Here is a 21,161-nt window from a genome sequence, read left to right on the forward strand (position 1 = left end):
AGTCAGATATCATGAAAAGTCATTTGCATCAAAAAAATCTAGAGACAAGGGCATAACTTTATTTTGTAAGAAGAGAACCACCTACATAGGCAAATATAAACCTACATTCTCATAGGCAAATACCAAAGGGAGAATAATTTTTATGGCATGTGTGCACATGTAGAAACAATGATTTTTAAAAAATTCCCATACCCNAAAAAAATGTTCAGTTTAAAAAACTGCTGATGGAAATGCTATTCCTTTTTGCTTGGTCACAGGTGACGGTTTCAAGCTTTGTACCTTTTCTTTCTGTTCACCTTTTGCTTTCAAACCTAAGCAACATTGTATTTATATAGCGCCCTTCAGGCGGGATAATGACTCCTTATTGGTACTAGTTTGCCTGTGTCAGACGCAGGAGGGAGTACTTACTGAGAGCCGCCTGCACGGTGATGGGCTCAGATTCTTGGGACAACTCACTCATTCCCACAGCATTGACTGCCTTCACTCTGAAGATGTATTTCTTCCCAGTCGTCAAACCATGGACAACAAAGCTAATGGGAAAATAGAAAGAGACACTTTACTCTTTAGGAACGCATGTCTGTAGTTGTCTCGCACAGTCTCAGTTAAGATCAACTATCAGCAAACGGGGACTGAGAATCATCAGTGATCAATTTAATTTGAGAGATTCTTGACCAGGACTATCATGCTATTATAATTCAATACTCCGCCAATCCGTTTTCTCGGAGAGCCATTGGGAAAGCTGTGCTACTAATTCATGAAGAAATTTCATGTACTGTGTTTGACTTAGTAAATTCTAGTGATATTCTGATCAGTTACAACTAAATAATAAAATGACATCCGTGTATTTGATACAGAGCTATAGCACATCGGAAAGTCTCAAAGCACTTCTCAAGAGTTTTCTGTAAGACGTAGTCATTGTGTAATTTGAGGGCAAACCATGCAGCCAATTTGCACACAGCAACATCCCACATACAGACATGAAGTGAACAGCCAATTCTTTTTAAGTCTGGAGGATTATTGGCCAGGATATCGTGAGAAAGTGCTTTCTCTTTTCAAACAGTGTCACAGGATCTTTAACATTCACTTAATCAGGAGGATGGGATCTCGCTTTAACACGTCATTCAAAAGACAACAAATTTCATTTATTTTGTGTCTTTCACGTCCCAAGGCATTTGAAAGGATGGAACCTCTAAAAACGCAACACATTACTCATATGTGAAAGTGCAACCAAACAAGCCAGACTGTCAGTGCATGCACATTTTAGACAAAAGGTGTGATAATGACCTTGTGTATTTTATGGGCTTATGATTGCAAGGTTCCCAGTTGTTGGTTCCCACCAGACAAGAGTCAAGATAGTAGCCCATCAGTTCACTGGCTTCTTTAGAAGCCACCCACTTCACCAACACTGAGTGCTTTGTATTCCTTGTGGCTCGCACGGCACTAGGTGGAGATGGAATAGCTGCGGAGACAAAGAGTGACAAGTCAAAGAAGGTTCTATTATAAGGAGGCTCAAGCTGTGAAATTCCCAAACCAGATACATTGTATTAATTGCATCTTCCAGTTTGCAAACTCGTGGATCGGGAACCGAGAATACTAAGTTGGCAAAGTACAAAAAAAACCCAGGGAGTGAAATACACAGCTAAAGGATGGGAGAAACGCACTTGGAGACACTTATGCCCACATCAAAAGTACCTTTTCTGGACTTCTCCTGCATGACAGAACTATTCAGCTAGCTCGCAATTCCACAAGAACTCTCACAATAGGATCCTGTATTTATAGTTCAGTATCTCCAAGGACCATGGGAAACCCACAATCAACTGCTTTTCCCAAATTAAACAATTGCACCAATATGCAATAAGATTCTGTTGAAAACCTACAGCAAACATTCTGTATAGCTTTTGTAAAGCTGATCTGTGTTCAATTGCGATTTGGGCGCAGTCTCTGAATGCAAGAGAGACTGGGATAAAGAAAGGTCCTTTGGCCAATTTGATCTCCTCCTTTCAGCAGACCACCCCCTATACATCATATTACCTCTGCTTACACAATGACTGTAAATAACCAGTCAATACATTGCACCACAAAAGATCTCTCAGGCCACCGCCTGTGTTGCACTTTGGGTCTTGCAGGTATAAAATAAACTGCACAAAAGTATGGCTCATTTACTGCAATTTAATTATTGTTCTTTTTTCTGTTGTTGCTAAACAAATTTGCTATGTTCACTGCTCACAGTAGAATCTCCATGGAAGAACTATTTTGATATTTCATGATCTCTGATGAAATACCCCTTTCTTTACACCACCATGGGAAAGTCAGCCATCGCTGTACAAGTGGCGGTTTTGGTGCGTGGCCGGTTTGAAAGACAAATTCCACAACAGAATTAACATTGGTTGAAACAGATCATGCCAAGTTATTACCAATGTGATCCTGAACCAAGACAGGTCCAGTGGAGGGAGAGGGTTCGCTCATGCCAAACTTGTTAACAGCAAAGACACGGAATTCATAAGATTTCCCTTCTGCTAAGTCAAACACAGCGAAACGAGGAGACCTCGCAGCAATCTCTGTGTTAATCCTCTGCCACGATGTGCTGCCAGACATGGTCTGAAAGAAGAGATAATAGGGCTGTATTAAAGGCAGTCCGTGGGCAGGAATTTTCATCCTGTCCCTTGTTAATGCATTTAAACATTGACCTTAAAATCAGTCAATTTACAGTAAGTAGTAGAGCGTTCCTTTTATTTAAGAAAGATTTGATAACTACCAACAGGTGGCAGTACCCCTCTGCAGGGAAGTGAATGGTTTCTCCCGTATCCTAGCCTTACCATTTTATTGGAGCCAAAGCGAGCATTTATTTATATTTTGTAAATTTCAGACCCTATATTGAGCTTTAAGTTATTTTATTTGTTTAATATGCGTTTTGCTCTATTGATCGTCTCTCCTTAGGGCCAAAATAGTACAATAACAACAACAACAACAAGATTATATTTGTATAGCTTGAACCCACAGCCTTCTCAATGATGGGAACAAAGGAACAGAAGGAGGCCATTCAGCCCATCAAGCTGTTAGCCAGTTAATATCAGATAATGGCTGATCTTTGAATTCAATTTCTCTATTTTCCCCATTTTCCCTTACTTCCCAAGTGTCTACCTATGTCCTTTGAGGATTGAATTATTTCATATGTTTTACCGGTTGATCAAACAAGCCAGAAATAGTCATTGCAATATTGGCAATTAGTAAACCCAAATCACTGCACTGTTTAATCAGTGTTATATACATGGTACTTTCTATGTTTATCTTTCTTTTCAGAGACAGCCATAAATAGTGTTTGTTCCTCTGCCACTATTAGCGAGTGGATGTTTATGTGATACCTCAATTTAACAAGGGAGCTATAAATAATATCTGAGGTTCTTGTACACAGAGCAGTGCTTTTGCCTGAATGTACATAATGTGCTCAAGGCAGACACACACACAAGCAAATCCAGCCGGCTTCAGCCTCTCGGAGACTAATAAACAAAACCCTTAGCTGTTGCTTTTGAAACAACTGTACTTTGAGCTGTTCACATGAATGTATCATTTGCTCTCCAGCTATAAAGCTGTGTCGCCAGTGGAGATACATTGTCCAGATTGCATTGTTTTTACATTCTGGTCTGGTATGGGACTCTGCCACTAAGGGCAGACTATGTACAGTGAGCTACTTCTCATTCACTGATATTACAGTCAGACCCCATTATAACAGAACAGTTGGCGCCCGTAAAATGAGACAGCGTGTACTAATGGGACGTGTGGCCACTTGTCAGCTCTTTCAGGATTGTCAGGTCACCACTGATGTCACCAAGCCCTGCTGTCATGTATGCTAGTCACCAGTGACTTCTCTCCCTCTCTAGCATTTCCAACTGTTTCCCGGGACACTGGTGATGACACCTTGTCTAGCTCACTTAGCCAGTCAGTCAGTGAGTGAAGCAGGAAATACTGTACCTCAGTAGGTGAGGGGAATGGGAGATGTGGGGGCTTGTGTGGAGTATATGTAATACTCCTTGCATTGGTATTGTGGTTTTTGTAGGAGGTCCCAAAGCACTTCATAGGATTTACTGTGAAGTGCAGGCACTCTGTATTTGTAGGTGAATCCAGGAGCCAATTTGCACACAGCAATGTCCCACAAGCAGCCATTCATGAAATAAACAATTTTATTTGAGGGAATCTTAGCCAAAAATCAGGAAAAACTCCTTTCTTTTTTGAGTAGTGTCATGGGTTCCATAACATCCACCTGAACAGGCAGCCCAGGAACTTGGTTAACTTCTCATCTGAAGAACGGTACCTCCAACAATGCAACACACCCTTAGCACTGCATTGGAGTGTCATTTTCGACTATGCGAGTTCAAGGTCCCGATGTGGGGTTTGAACTCACAACCTTCTGATTCAGAGGCACGATTGCGACCAACTGAGCCAGCCTGGCACACACACCAGGATAAACTAGTTCGGTCTAATGACTTGTTTCTAAGCCATAGACTGTATATAATTCTAGGAATCCACCATGTCCTAGCATTATATCTGAACCCTCAATATGGTAAAGCATGCTATGACCGAGTCAAACTATATTAGGGTCTAATTTGGGGTATTTCTCAACACATTGCTAAATATGAAACGGGCAGATATTGAATTCCTAAAACGTTGATTGTGTTGAGGAATACATAAAATTTACTAACTCCTTGGCTGTTTGAAGGACATTACTGTGCGCCAACTGGCTGTTGCATATCGCCAACAAAATACAGTCAATCCACTTTACAGTATATTTTGTGAAGTGCTTGGAGACGTCTCAACAAAGTGATAAGACAAATACAAGGATTATTATTATGATTATTATGATTCTAAAATTAAATGGTTACAAAGCTCTGGAAAGCTGAGGAAGCACAAGCGAAGCTTGATACCTTTTCAATATAATATTTCAGTGATTCCCTGCCACGAGGTGCTGGAGGATCCCAGCTGAGGACAATGTAATTGATGTTGGTCTCTGCAGCGTGGACATTGGTGGGATGTCCTGGTATTTTTACATCCCCTGAGGAACAGATAAAAGCGGTCAATGCATTACTTGTGACAAGGGTCTTATTCCCTGTCGTTGCAGCTCAAAACTAGATGTATAGAAAGGGCGAAAAATGAATCATTCCTGTTGGATCAATGAGTTATATCCCACAGTATAACGGAAGAGATTTATGGTGGTCATTATAAGGGAGTCCCATGAACACTGCAGAGGTTCTGACAGACTGAAAAGAATGAACTGCTGTTATTTATCATCATCTCTCATCTGCCATTGCTTTCCCTTGCCCCCGTCACCTTCACTCGTGTTAAAGTTGAATGTTGCTAAGGTGAAATAGAACTTAAGTATTCCTGACTATGTGGAGTTCTGTGAGTGACATTTTCTAACTGTGCTAGATACAAATGCAGTTAGAAAAAAATACATTGCATTAGATATGCCTATAAAAAGCACATTGACTCGATATAGTTATGTAACAGTACATTGCGCTGTTTTGTTTTGGTCAGGCTAAGTCTCTGACCAATGTGGAAACCCTGCCACCATTCTGAAGAGTATCCAAACCCAAAGACTACAAGGACATTTTCCTTTGTCTGGAATGGATGTGTATTCTTCCCCCAGAGGAAGGCACGCTGCTCATTTATTTCCAGAAAGAATTAGCACAGGTTGGCAAGAGCCAAGATTACATGGGGATTACATGAAGTACTTCTGGAGTTTTAAAGCTTACGGTTTCAAAAATTTACTGGAAAACTTTCCATTGCTTGTCCAACTATGACCACTGTTCCCACTAGGGCTGTGATGTGTAGGGTTAACACGAGGAAAGTAAATACACTTTGAGAAAAGCATATTGCCGTTGACATAGTTATAGAAATTTTTGCCAAAGAAATGCTTCAAATTAATTTTACCTTCCAAATCATCTTTGGATATAACGATCTGTTTGTCATTATCCAACCGAATTGCTGTGGAAAGAAATAAAAATTAAAAGATAATAAACTGATGATGGAAGATCATAAACTGGAATCACAAAATCTGAGGAAAATAGAAATTGGAGAAAAGTAACACTTCAGAATGTGCCAACACAGAAGCTGAATGTTGGCATCTTCTTTGCATGATTCTATTTCCCACTGTCCTTGGCAAGCCTCTGGGATGCTACCCTACATGAGGGGCGCTATATAAATGCAAGTTGTTGTTGATTCAAAAAGTTCCCATAAGGCAAGTATAAGACTCTAAAGAAGTGAAAGTGGTTGTTTTGCATCTAATATTCACACTCAGTCTTTATTTGCCCATAAATATACAGTCAATTCACTTTACAGTATATTCTTGAAGCGCTTTGAGATGTCTAGAAGACGTGAAAAGTTCTACATCAAATGCAAGGATTATTATTATTAATATTAGGTCTTCCTGAGACTCAGCATCAAGGCCAAACTGAGCCAGTCACCAATGATACCACAGAGAAGAGCCAGACTGAGCCACAAATGAATAATATCATAGAAAAGAGCCAAACTAGGCCAGACACCATTCTACAGAGAAGAGCAAGACTGAGCCAGATACTGGTGATATCACAGAGGAGAGCCAGACTGAGACAGACATGGTGAGGGGAGAGGAAAGGAGAACAAACAACAATTGTACCCACTACAGGATTTCTAATGCTTTTGGACTACAAGGAGTTTTTGTGTATCAATGAATGAGACGTTAGAAATCATCAGAATCCAAGTGCAGGAGCAGTAACCTAGTTACGTATAGTCGTTGGTGAATAAAGTCTTGTGTCATTGTCGTGTGGCATGGCTCATTGTGGACGGACAACCAGTAAATTGAATAAATTGTGAGATACCAGTGAGACTAGTTCCTGTATATAATGGTCCCTTTCTACTCGCCTGCAACATCTCTTTATTTACAGGCTGCTAAACCCCTGGAAAAGAGTTTCCGGGAAACAGCGAGGACGTGAAAATGAGTGGGATTGCTTTTCTTAAGATGGTCGGTGGTGTTCCAAAGTAGCAACAACAACAAGATTGCATTTATAGAGCGCCATTCATGTCGGGAGGACGTCCCAAGGCGCTGGACAGTTGGGTCGGGATCCGAGCAGGGGGGAAATGGTCAGGGTGAGGGGAGGGAAGGGAGGGAGCGAGAAGGGGTAGAGAGTCGAGAGGGGAGCTGAAGGCACGGTTGAAGTGAAGCTGGACGCTGCCAGTTACATTCTTTACTGTCTCCTCTCTGTTCATAGATCCAGTCTCTGACAGCAACTACCAGGCTGCAAACATTCACACATCTTTCCTTCTGCTGTAGTCATCACTATGGCAATGTAATATTCTCACTGACAAGCAAAGCTTTGAACTCTGTATTTTCAGTATCAATTACACTACATATCAAATAATCTTAACAACAACAACAATAATAACAAAATTACATTTGTAGAGCGCCTTTCATGTCAGGATGAAGTCCCTAACACACACACAGACCTGTTCCAGTCATTCATTATCACCTGGGTCAGATCTTTGTAACCCTAGACTCATGTTCTCTTGTTCTACTGTCTTGGAGCATCCTAAAGTATTAATGAGTTTACTTTGGCAATCTCATTTAAAATCATATATACTTCTATAAATTTCCCTCTAACACATTGTTTCTCAAGACTGAAGAGCCCTATGCTGTTTAATCATTGCTCATATCAGTCATTGGTCTAACACTGAAGATCATCCTTGTTGCTCTCCACTGCAGTGCGTCCATGGCTTTGGCTGCATCTTTATGTCACGATGTCCAAATTTGTATATAGTATTCAAGATGTGGCCTGACCACAGCACTTTATAGCTTGAGTAGGATATCTAGAGATCTTAATTCAACTGATTAGGCAATGTAATCCAGAATTCTGCTTGTCTTGTTTATTGCTACCTCACACTGGTTGACATAGTGTAAAATGAGTCAACAGACACCTCTAGATCTCTTTCAGCTTCCCCGGCAACTTCTATCCTATCGGTGGAGTAAATGTATTTCCTATTCCTACAACAACAATGACTTGTATTCATATACAGTACTTCCTATATGTAATACCTTGTATTTATCTATTTGAAAGCAAAACTGCAGGAAAAAAATGTACTTACTGTGCAGACGAGCTAAATCAGCAGGGTCCAAGGCTGTGACAGCATCGGTGGCTCGGGAAGGATTGCTAACACCAGACTTGTTCACCGCCCTGACACGAAAGCGATAAGAACGTCCTTCGTAAATGCCGCTCACGGGGTATTTGCAAATTTTAATCGGGGCATCATTGCACTGGACCCAACTGTCCGTTCCCACTTCACATCTACAAACACAATGGTAATGTCAGACAATCCCACAAACTTTCGCAGAAAACTTGGATAATTATATCAAATGCAATGATTATTTATTTGTAATAATAGTTGCATTTGACATAGTATCTTTCATGTCAGGTAGAAAACACTTTTGTGTGAAGTGTAGTGACTATGTATTTTGTATACGTGATTACCAATTTGCACACAGCAATCATAGAATCAGAGAATCTTAGCATGGAATGAGGCATTCAGCCCATCGTGTTTGTGCTGGCACTTTGAAAGTGCTTTCCTACTGCCTCACTCTTACCCCATAGCCCTGCATTTTTTTCCTTTTGAAGTACATATCCAATTCCCTTTTGAAAGCTATTATCAAATCTGCTTCCAATGTCCCACAAAAGTAGCCATAACGTGAATGACTAATTTTAGTTGGGGGATTGTTAGCCAGGTCACCAGGAGAAACTCTGGTTTGTTTTTGATAATGCCAGTGGATCTTTAACGTCCACCTGAACAGCCAGACGGGATCTCGGTTTCATATCATTTCTGAAGGACGGAATCCCCGACAATGAGTCGCACATTGTATCGGAGCATCAGTATAGTCTATAGGTTCAAAGTTGCATTGTGGGTCTTGAACCCACAACCTTCTGACTCAGTGACAAGAGTGCTATCAACTGAGCCAGGCTGACAACAACAACAACAACAAGATTTCATTTATAGAGCGCCTTTCACGTCGGGAGGACGTCCCAAGGCGCTGGACAGTTGGGTCGGGACCCGAGCAGAGGGGAAATGGTCAGGGTGAGGGAAGGGAGGGAGCGAGGAGGGGGTAGAGCGTCGAGAGGGGAGCTGAAGGCACGGTCAAAGAGAAAGGTCTTGAGACCGGCCTTGAAGGAGGAAAGGGAGGAAGCAAGGCGAAGGCACTGGGGGAGGGAGTTCCAGAGCCACGTTATCCTGCAATCAAGCCTGATCTCTTTCTGCTGTCTGTAATGTGTGTGTCTGTAGCGACAACGATACCTGTCAACAAAGTATCCAATCACCGGGCTTTCTTTTGTTATGTTTGGGGGCTTCCAGGCGAGAATGACATAATCTTTGTTGGCATCGCGGTATTTAATATCCATCGGGGCTCCTGGGGCTCCTACCACTGCAGCCGAAGCATCTGCAAGAGAACAAGAAACGGAACAAGCCAAATCAATGTGATGAGCGCTGACCAGCTCAGGCATTTTTGTCCTTTTCTCCTTTTGTACCGATCTGATTGAACTAAGTTCAGGAGGTTTTCCTTAAACACCTGAACGGAGCAACTACTATCACCCAATGTAGCACCATCCCTCCACCCACACCATCCTCACCCAACCAGCACTAACCAAGTATCCAACATAGATCCACTTATGATCTTATAGAAACATATAAGATCTTATGGGGCTTGACAGAGTAGACAGTGTGAGACTGTTTCCCCTGTTAGGAGAATCTAGAACTAGGGTCACAGTCTTAAGATTAAGGGACAGCCCTTTTGAACAGAGTTGAGGAAACATTTCTTCACTCAGAGGGTAGTAAATTTATAGAATTCTCTACCCCAGAAGGCTGCAGATGCTCAGTCCTTGAACATATTCAAGACTGAGATTGATAGATTTCTAAAGGATAGAGGGATTAAGGGATATGAGGATAAGGCGGGCAGATGGAGTTAGGTTAGAAGATCAACCATGATCTTATTGAATGGCAGGGCAGGCTCGAGGTGCCTAATGGCCTACTCCTGCTCCTAATTCCCATGGTCCTATGTTCCTATGTTCACTGTTGATAATCTCATTACTATCTAGAATGTGAAGAAAATGTCCCCATTTAGTTAAAAGTTGGGGCCCATCTAGAACCACAGAAATTGAAAGCATAGACGAATGGCATTCGACCCATCGTGTCTGTGCTGGCCCTTTTAAGAGCATTCTTTTCACTCTCATTTATCTGCCCTTTCCCCATTCCCTTGCAATTTACTCCTTTGTAGGTATTTATCTAGCTCCCTTTTGAAATCTAATATGCATTCTTCCTTAACTAATGCTCCAGGAGGTCATTCCAAAATCTATTCACTCTGAGCATTAAAAGATTTCTCCTAACCACCCTACTTTCTTATTTCTTAACTACCAGCGCCTTGGGACGTCCTCCCGACGTGAAAGGCGCTATACAAATGTAATCTTGTTGTTGTATCTTAAATTGATGCCCTCTGATCACTGATTCACTGATCCGATCTCATCCTTCCAGAATACCTACCGCAACGTCCTATTTTACAGTGTCAAGTTGTCTCTTGAATAAGCCCAGTGCCCTGGCTTCAACAACCCTTCCTAGGAATCTGTTCCAGTCGCTAATTACCCTCCGTGCAAAGAAATACTTTCTGGTGTCTGTCCTGAAATTGTCCTTTGCAAGGATTGATGAATGAAAAGACAGAGATTCTTACCTTTCACAAACACGAAGGCGCTGTGCTCTGTGACTCCACCCCTGGTTATCAAACGTAGTGTGTACAGGCCTTCATCATCCTTGTTCAGATGAGGCAGGGTTATGGAAGCACAATTATCTGCAAAGTGTATTTCTGCCCACTTGCTCTCCTTTATCTGAACATCTGGGTAAAGAGAAGTTTGGAAAAAAATCTCTGTGAAATATTAATAATCCTCACATTTGATATAGCACTTTATCACATCTTTGAGACGTCTTAAAACGCTTCACAGAATATACTGTAAAGTGAATTAACTGTGCATTTTGTGGGCAAAAAGCAGCAACCAATTGCGTACAGCAGTGTCCCACAAACAGTCGTGGATTGAGTGACCAAATAATTATTAAACATTTTGAAGGGGTTATTACTTAGTTTGGTTTTAAATTTTGTACTTTCCAAGGTAGAAAAGACTAACACAAAAAGTCCTTCATAAGCTCAGGTAATTGTCATAACTTCATAAGTGTTTTGTAGTGATTTGGCACTCAAAGGAATCATAGGGATTAGCTCTCATCTTATCTAGGAGCAAGGGCAGAATACGTTATGAAAGATGCCACCAAGAGACCTTGTTATTCACAGCCTTCCCTGTGCATAATTTAGTGGAAGCAGAGGGAATGTTTGCAAATAAGTTGAACTTGTGAAGTTCTGTAAAGCCGTATGAAAAAGGAACTGAATTTGAACAGGCTGCCTCTGACCTGGCACATATAGAATATAGTATTTCACAGGGACACGACTCTGAAATTGTAGAGATACGTAGCAAGACTGTTTTTTGGGGTTATGCCAACATAAGGTCACGCACATTAGTACCATGCAACCATGTGTGAGCGACATAGAGAAATACTAACCATTTCTGTACCACAGAACATCTGGTTGCAAATGCTTGAGATTTGGATCAAAGATCATGCTGCAGGTCAATGTCATTGTCTCTCCTTCAGTTCCAAAACTCACACCGAAAGCCTCAATAAATTGGACATCGATATGTGTGAAAACTGGGGGGACAGCAGAGGAACTAGAAACAAAAGAATTACAGATTTATAAACTGATGGAGACAATTATTATTTATAGTTAGTGCCTGGTTTTCACCACAACAAAATTAAACTTGATTAGAATGGAAAGGTATTTGGATTAATATTTATGATATTTGGGATGTAAAAGTATTAAGTGATATGGGGAAAAGGCAGGAAAGTGGGATTAAAAGATCTGACATGACCTAACACAGTAAAATAATAGTCTTGATGGGCTGAATGGCCTCCTCCTGTTCCTATATTACAATGGCGTAGAGAAAGAATGTGCTATGAATATGATTTAATTCAAACCTACCTCTTTGACCGTGTCTACAGTGACCCGGTTTTCATATCTAAAGCAGGGAAAGGGAGTCATGAACAGGTAAACTCACCTTCACAGGGGAACTGGCTAATTGACCTCCAATGTACCAGTGCCTCAGGTGAAATTGTGAAATTGCTCAGATTTGGTAAGTGAGTACATTTGTATGACATACAATGCTGCTAGACTTAATAAGACCAATGTGTAGGAAATGTTAGTGTATTCGCTCATATTTTGTGTGCACCCTCTACCTTACAGGACAGCAAAGGAGCTGCCCATACTGAGGCCACAATTAACTTCCGGTTTGAATCTCAAAGCTCCTTTGCAACTCCTGCAGGGTTGGTGGGGATATCTGAGAAATCTGCACCAAACTATAACGCATAGTATGTTTCTATTCTGTCCAGACCATTTGTACACATACTGCACTGTTGCCTCAGAGTTTGGATGGGGTAACAAAGTCCCATTATTTGCTACTGTGTATTGTAACACACCCAAACGTATGCCTCTGACCCTTGGAGGAATTCTTTCGTCTTAGCACTCAAAGCCAGCAATATTTAGTCTGAAAATGGTTATTATGATGAAGTTCTGTCCATCAAATATCAATGCCTGATATTCATGGCTGGTAGCCCTATTTGTCAAAATGGTTCAGAAGAATAAGAGAGTAACAATCTGAACTACATTCATTGAGGTTGGGTGATAAAATCAATGCGGACACTAAACCCAGTCATTCAGCTATTGAGCCTTGTAAGGTATCATTGTGACTTAAACCTATTCACCCTTCTACTGAGGAGGTGTTTCCTGGAAGAGAGTGTCATTATACAGACAGTGCATGCTTTGTCCATACATAAGAGTCTGTGTGCTTAATTATTTTCCCAGTACACTGAAAGCTATTGTAGGTTTTCACTGTCCCTGAAGTTATTCACTATTGCTGGAGTTATTCCTTCTAAATACAAACTTGACTTTTCTCTCTCAGCTTCCAATATGTCATCCATATGATGGTAAGCAATTAGTACAGTCCCAAATGTAAAGATCAACAATGTTCTTGTAAATCCTAATAGGGCTCAATTAGACATAGTTGAAGCCAAAGGAAATTCTAGCAAATGATATAGGTGCACCAGAACAAGGGTGAGATTTAATCTGCTCAGGATGGAGCTGTGTTGATGTACTATTGGGTTTAGTAATAAGCCAAGTAGACGAGAAGGTCTGAGGTACAAATCTCAGTCTGAGCTGCTACCTTATCTCAGCTGTTGAGCTGAGTGGATGAACAGCTTGCAATGGTCATTGTCTGAGCTCAGTTATAAAGAATGTCTATATGGTTGCTGTACAGGAGGGAATCCGTTATATGTGTTACTGTTCCCAGCAAGAGTCAGTGCATTTGGGATGGCAGTGGAGGGGGTGAGGAGAAGAGAGAAACTCATTGAGGTTTCCAAAGTGGGTGAAAAATGTAAATGTAACATATACCTTCATTAAAAAGAGCCACACTGCTGTACAAACAGTCACTTACGTTTCACAGGGAGTAGAACAGAATGGTAAGGCTCTTCTTCCCCTCTGAAACCTTAAAGTGCACAACAATTGAAATTGTTAATCAGGAAATGGAAACCAGCGAGTAGCTGTAAAATTGGGTCAGAAAGGATGACAGCGAGTTGGCTTTGAGACTCACGTTTCACAATGAGAGTGGCATTTGTCGATGTCTGTCCGTGGATGTTGAATGCCACTGCAGTGTACTGAGCAGTGTCACTAAACTCACATCTGGAAAGGAACAATAATTTTTTATTAGTAATGACAGAGTTCATTATTCATACATCATAAAAATCATAAGCTATAACAATTTACCCTATATTTACTCAATTTACTCAATGGAAGGAGTATTGAAACTTAGAGAGAAGGAAAGGTCAGTCTGCTCATTCACCAGCAAAGTGCTGCTTCAGGGAATAATCCGTCTCAAGTCTTCCAGCCCTTCCCTACTCCCTCCACTCCCTGTTCTATCAGCAAGTTCTGAACTTGTGCTTGATTTGAACTAGTATCTATTACATTTATTGCTGGTATTATCCATCAGGGTCTGACTCTGGAAGGTGGTAGTATGTTTAGCACACTGACAATGTGCGTGTACAATGTGATTTCCCATTATAATGAGATGATATTGTTCTTCCCTATTATAATGGGCTGATTTTTGAAATCTTTTTAAAATATTTAACACAATGATGACTAACCATGCAACTGATAAAACAATCTTCCTCTTTGTGGCCCTTTTTAATAACAATTAGTCTTAATGTTAGAGTTTTGACTATGAACATGACTTAACTAATTCTCGAAAGAGAGTAGATCTTTAAAAATGCAAGGGTAGAGATGCATTAAGTGATCTATTATTCAGTATATTATTTATGTATCCAGGGCTTGGGTTCTACCCTGGTTGGAAACCAGAGAGGTAAGCAGCTCCTGCTGAAACTTTGCACCTCCAACTGGTGGAATCCTACAATGAGTAGGCATGTGTTTGAGCTGTGGAGGATGGCAGTAAGGCAGGGTCTCCATGGGTTGGAACTGGCTTCAAAGTGGCGTGCCTGGCAATGAAATATTGCCAGACAGTGATCCCAAAGATAAGCTATGCGGTTTTAGCTAGTTAAATTTCAGCAGTACCCCCAATAAAATCCCAATTCCAGATAAAATCCAAGATTGATGAAATTCAATAACTTTGTTATGTATTTTGATACAAACGTATTGAATTTAATCAATACCAAGTAAATACCCAGAGCTCCTTGAACCCATCAAGAAAATCTAACAAACGATTGTTTTTAAACATTCAAATGTGATAATTATGGATTTGGATGGTGGTTAAGTTGAGTCTTGATTAAGTTGATGTAGCATAAAATAATGGACGAGAAATTTCCTGAGACTTTTAACATGATCAAGAGTTAGGAGTTACACACTCAAAAAAGGTACTGTCAATCATTTGTGCAGCAGCTACCAACTGAGAAATATCTATCCCCCAGTGACCTATAAAATATATGAAAGCAACCTCAGCCTTCTTTGAGTTGAGACTGATTTGAAATATTCAGGCTATAAATTGTTTGTGAAGATCAAGACATGAAACGTGTCCTGTTCTTATTTACGCCGTGTGTATTTGCAGCCTCAAGTCTCCAATAAAGATATACTGGATTATCTCAGGACTTAGACTTGCTGTGCTGCAATGATTTGATTAGGATCATGTTACTGTGCAGTACACTGAAAAATCTATGTCATTCACCATGTGTCCTTTGTATGATTAATGATACTGTTTCTGCCTGACCAGTCTCAAGCATTCCAGTATCTACCACTAGATGGAAATGCAGGAGCCAATATATGTGCCTAACTCACGTAGGATTTATACCAGTGAAGCTGTTTCCAACATTGTTTCCAACGTCAGGACATGTCATGTCTTCAGCAAAACTGCACTTGCCAGGTGCTAACAAGAGCTTCAGCCATGATCAACTACACACAGGTGTCTTAGTTCCCTCAGCCAAAACAAAACCCCAGTTACATTTTATAATAATCCTTGCGTTTGACACAGTGCCTTATCACATTGTTGAGACTTCTCAAAGTGCTTCACGGGTCTTTACTGTACAGTGGAGTGACTGCATAATTGTAGGCGAATGCGGCAGTCAATTTGTGCACAGCAATATCCCACAAACAGACATGAAGTGAATCATTAATTTTACCTGGGGGATGGTTGGCCAGGACACAAGGAGAAACTCCCTTCTCCTTTAACCTTACGTACATTAAAATGTCTAAATAATTGGACCCCCTCACAAGAAAATGTAAAGTTAATGTTCAAGTATTAAAATTGTCTGAACAAATGGATAAAATGAGATGAAGTCTGCAGCCAGTAAGTGGAAGTGCCTTGTGCCAAACTCACAGGAAGTCCCTTCATTACAAACTTCTGATGCAGAGTAATGATGTTGCATTGTCAGATGACACATTTAAACCAAGGTCCCGTCTGTCTGCCTCGGAAAGTTCCCATAGAATCAATTAAAAAGAGAAGGGAGTTTCTCCTGGAGTCCCAGCTAATAATCCTCCCAGATAAGATTGGTCATTCACTTCATGGCTATTCATGGGACGCTGCTGTGTACAAATTGGCTGCCATTACTTGCCTACAAAATACAAGTCACTTATTTTATACAGTCAATCCTGTAATGCACTTTGCGACATCCTCCTGATGTGAAAGGTGCTATATAAAATGCATTATTATTCCTTATAATTAGTTGTTTTTGCAAATAAATATTGCAAATTAGGCAGCTTTTGATATTCACAAACTAATTTTGTATTGACATATGAAATCCAGTTTACAAATACCATAACCTAATATATTGTAGTGTACACAATTTCCCCTGGAATTATATTTCCTAAGATAACGCAGATGCAGTTGGCCAGAATTATGTCATTCTCAGAAAAGTTGGGATTTTGTATGTAAAATAGGATCTAGGTATAGTCGTAGCTTTAGCACAATTGCATGAAATCATTAAAAGACAATTTTCAGTTTTTCTTTAAAGGGTGTGGATAACAGAGCAAAGAATTGCTGACTTTATTTTTATGCAGACAGATGTCAAAATCTTACACATCATCGGATATTTTTGAAAGCGACAGGACAGACTTAGATAGAAGAGGTTAAGAGGGGTTTCGAATCACCGCCTTGACATCACTTTAGCAACAGGGAGATTGCCAAGAGATTCCAGTCTGCTGAAAATGAGCAGGGAGCAGATGGCAGACAGCTCAGCAAATTTGGTGGGATTCACAAGGTCCATGTTGCGAATGAGGAAAGCAGATTACATCTTCCTTCCACGTCAGAAGGAGAGGAGACTTCAGAGAAATATGTGGGGTTTAATGTGTGGGTTCTGCCAATCCTGCATGAGCACATGTGTAGAGAGCTAATATATTAGTGCTCTTCATTATATACTTATTAAAAAAAAGTAGGATAATAGTCCTTCCAAAAAACATTTGTCACACAATCCATGACTGCTTATGGGACACTGCTGTTCGGAATTGGCTGCTGCGTTTCACCGACAAAATACACAGTCACTCCACTTACAATATATTCTGTGAAGCGCTTTGAGACGTCTCAACAACATGGTAAGGCTATACCAAATGCAAGGATTATCATTTTTATTAGATTCTGTAATATTTTGCTTTGGGTAAGAATAGAATGGATAATTCTCAGATCATTGATATATGTTCTGATCTTGGTAATTCAGAACATCTTATTTCCTGTTGGCTGGTAAATTTACCTGCTCTTGTGGTACACGTCTTGGATTCACAAGATCCATTTAAACTAACCCCTCCAAGGTAGGAAATTGTTCTGACCAGCTGAGAATCAGACATGTTCACAAAAATCATTAAATGACCACATATCAGAGAATTATTCCAGTGACTGAATATAATTCACAGGCAACAATAAAACGCTGTTCACAATGATATTCATACATCATTAAAATAAAACGGGATAGAGTTGGGTTGTCTGCCCACTACAGGTGGGTGAACTTTCAACCATTTTGTCCCCACTCCCTGGAACGCCATCCCGAATTCCCACTACCTTGCCCGATGCTTCCAGCCTTCAAAACCTACCATAAAATTATCATTCCAAGCCATCGTTTGGCCCCATCCACTTCCCTTCATCAGCTCCCCCCATCAGAAATCAGACGGATGTGTTAGAGTGCATGACAAATAATAATAATAATCCTTGCATTTGATATAGCGCCTTATCACGTCTTCGAGGAGTCTCAAAGCACTTCACAGAATATACTGTAAAGTGGAGTGACTGTGTACTTTGTGGGCGAAACACGGCGCATCATGGATCGAGTGACCAAATTATTTACTTATTATTTCTTTTAAAGATGGAAACACCTGAAAGCCGGTCAGAGCAACAGACTTAGAGTTAACATTAAACCCTCCAAACATCCCTGAGCTGTGCCCGAGATGTGGGATCTTTCTTTACCAGTCAACAAGTGACTTTACCCCCCAGCTATCATTCAATTCCCAGAGCATCGCTAGTGGTGGGTCTTACTGTGGGACATAAAGCAGATACTACAGAATCTTTCGACAGAATATTTTAGATGGCTCTTGTCCCAAGCTCACTTATGTTCTCATGTGTAATCTCACCTACTAATTTCCAAAGAGTGGACTCCGTAGTAGCTGTCAATCCTGTATTTGCCTGGCTCGCTCGCTGTCCCAATGATAACGTCATCCTTATACCTACAGAAAAAAACCCACAAATAATTCAGGTGTTCTGGTTTCATAAATCGTTTCCACATTGTGTATAAATACAGAATTAACGCAACAACCTTGCTCTCAGCTTCCCTTCCATTCCTGCTAATGTGTCAGGCTGGCTCAGATGGCCTCTGAGACATAAGGTGGAGAGTTGAGTTCCCATGCTGGGGTTTTGAACCATTGGAGTCAAAGCTGACACTCCAATACAGTGCTGTGGTGTGCTGCATTGCTCAGTGTACTGTTCTTCGAATGAGATGTTAAACAGATGTCAATATGCAAACTGACCGCTGCATTTGCCTATAAAATAGCCAGTCACTCTCTAGAAAAATCTGTGTTTTGAGTTATTTTGACTTAATAAGCTATTACATCAAATGCAAGGATTTTTATAAATATGGATATTAGGTACTGTGGATCTGTACATTTAAGAAAATAATCAAAATTCTTTAATTATTAACTGGCTACTGGAGGTGATGCCTCATTAAATACAATAGAGACTATTTATATTTATACAGGATCTTTCATGTCGGGAGAGTGTCTCAAAGGGCCTCACACTGTAGTTTAGGCATCTGAGCCAGGGCCTGGGGCGCAAGGTGATGGGAAAATGAAAGATAACTGAAAATGCGGTCAAAGAGGTAATAAAGTTATGGTACGAAGTTATGTTAAAGTTATGGTACAACCACAACAACTTGCACTTATGCAGCACTTCCACATAGAGTAATGTATCAGAGCGCTTAACAGTGGTGGAGCCTGACCAAGCCGGAGGGGGAAGGTGGCTGTAAGCACGGTCGAAGAGGAAGGTTTTCAAATGGGACTGGAAAAAGGGGAGAGAGTGGGCAAGCCAGAGGGATTGAGGGAGAGTGTTCTAGATCTTCGGGGCGTGGTCGCTAAAAGCGCAACCTCTGATTGTGAGGCGGAGGGTGCGAGGGATAAACAGGAGGCTGGTGCCAGTCGAGCGAAGGTGTTGGATTGGGTAGTGAGGAGGTCGGAGAGATATGGAGGTGCCAGAGAGTGAATAGATCTGTTTGGTGATGGGGAGCCAGTGGAGCCTGGCCAGAACTGGTGAGATGTGAGTACGGAGTTTGGTCCGGGTCAGTATGTGGGCGACAGAGTTCTGAATGAGCTGGATCTTTCAGATCAGTACAATCGATTGAGTGGGTGTTTTCTGGATTATCATACAAAGCTTCCTACACAAAATCTTACACCCTAGCATTATCCCTCAAACAACATTGTTTACAGATTATCAGGTCATTACAGGATTAGAAGGCTCCAGTGTGATTTACTCAACCACTAATGACCTAAGAATCCATGTAACTTCCTAACATTCCTAGTCTTGCGTCCTTTCTGAAAAATCTGCTTCGAAAAGTCCTATGGAAATTTTCAAGTTAAGCCATTGGATTGTAACAGCTTTGGAAAGCAGCATTATAAACAGAAGAACTAATTCCGCATTCCATCCTTACAGCCGCAGCCAAACTACTCTTACTCCAATAGGTGTGTCTTTGTAAGATAATAACAATCTTGAGTAACAGCATAAGCTCTGCACTGAGCAGAAACTCCACACCAAATTCCCACAAGAAAAGTCAAGTTTCAGCTCTGCACTTCCTGAAATCATTCCCTTCCCCCCAATTGACTTACCATCTAACCTGTGGCATAGGAAACCCTTGCACGGTGCAGAACAATTTCACGTATGATTTCTCCCACACGGTGTGGGACCTCAACCTGACAAGAAATTCAGGAGCCCGGCTTATGGCGTCTTCGCAGAGCAGTCTCTGCACAGTTGCCCTTTCCTCTTCCTGTTTTCACACAATTAAGCGGAGAAACAAAACACATCGTTAAAAGTCATCTCGAAATGAGAGTTGTTATGTTCAACTTGATAATAATAATCCTTGCTTTTGATATAGTGCCTTATCACGTTTTCGAGATGTCTCAAAGCACTTCACAGAATGTAAAAGTGAATTGACTGTATTTTGTGGGCAAAACGCAGCAGCCAATTGCACAACAGTATCCCACAAATAGTTATGGATTGAAATGACCAATTTTTTTTGTGTGAAGGAATTATTACCCCCGGAAAAGCGATCCACCAATTGACTAAAAAACAGGTTCCTACTTACTGCTAGGTAAACAGAGGCGTGTGAAAGTAAGGAAACTTGCCCACCGTTTCGTCTTGCCAGGAATTCAACCCAGGTCCCTCGCTTGCAAGGTGAGTGTTCTAACCACTGATCTACAGGACTCAACAAATCAATGGTCTGATGAGGACTTACCATCCTGTGGAAAGCCAACATGTCCAACTGTTCTCGGGTGACATGTCTGCTCTTGCTGAGTTCTTGCTGCATCTGGCGTAGCTCTGTGTGGTACATCATTCCTTTAGAAGCGGAGGCCTGGTGCAACTCCTCATGGCTCCTGTCACAAGATCACAAGAGAAATTCAGGTCAACAAGTCCCTTCACAACCATTTGATTTTATACCCACGCTACTATCAACCACACCACAACAACAAATTACATTTGTACAGCACCTTTCACGTCGGGAGGACATACCAAGGTGCTGGACACTCAGGGATTTGGACCCGAGCTGGGGGTTGGGATCAGGAGTGGTGGAGGGCAGGGACGATACAGTTAGGAGGGTGACCGAAAGTGCACTCAAAGAGGAGGGTCTTGAGACAGGCTTTGAAAGAGGTAAGGGAAGGGACGAGGTGAAGGTACTGTGGGGTGGAGTTACAAAAGGCGGGGCCAGAAAGGCTGAAGACCTGACCGCAGATTGTGGGTTGGGCCGGGCAGGGGATAAGGAGCAGACCGGAGTGTCCTATTGCCCGTCAAGCTGTTTCTTCGATGAATCCAGTGTCTTGG

At 41.2% G+C, this 21,161-nt stretch overlaps 1 protein-coding gene across 1 annotated transcript in view; it reads right to left on the minus strand.

The window, feature by feature from the left end:
* The window catches only part of LOC103178992 (M-protein, striated muscle), a 69,445-nt gene that overhangs the window by 30,441 nt on the left and 17,843 nt on the right, over nt 1-21,161 (minus strand). The window contains exons 5-19 of the mRNA XM_042333215.1: nt 20,578-20,716; nt 19,952-20,109; nt 18,212-18,304; nt 13,746-13,834; nt 13,590-13,640; nt 12,165-12,171; nt 11,608-11,771; nt 10,733-10,894; nt 9,310-9,451; nt 8,113-8,312; nt 5,926-5,979; nt 4,920-5,047; nt 2,415-2,598; nt 1,285-1,459; nt 409-530 (exon numbers count right to left, since the gene is read on the minus strand). Coding sequence (XP_042189149.1) covers nt 409-530; nt 1,285-1,459; nt 2,415-2,598; nt 4,920-5,047; nt 5,926-5,979; nt 8,113-8,312; nt 9,310-9,451; nt 10,733-10,894; nt 11,608-11,771; nt 12,165-12,171; nt 13,590-13,640; nt 13,746-13,834; nt 18,212-18,304; nt 19,952-20,109; nt 20,578-20,716 — 1,868 coding nt within the window. The remainder of the gene's footprint in view (nt 1-408; nt 531-1,284; nt 1,460-2,414; nt 2,599-4,919; nt 5,048-5,925; nt 5,980-8,112; nt 8,313-9,309; nt 9,452-10,732; nt 10,895-11,607; nt 11,772-12,164; nt 12,172-13,589; nt 13,641-13,745; nt 13,835-18,211; nt 18,305-19,951; nt 20,110-20,577; nt 20,717-21,161) is intronic.

This window comes from Callorhinchus milii, unplaced genomic scaffold (genome assembly GCF_018977255.1).
Source record: "Callorhinchus milii isolate IMCB2004 unplaced genomic scaffold, IMCB_Cmil_1.0 Scaffold3, whole genome shotgun sequence".
Taxonomy (NCBI): Eukaryota; Metazoa; Chordata; class Chondrichthyes; order Chimaeriformes; family Callorhinchidae; genus Callorhinchus; species Callorhinchus milii.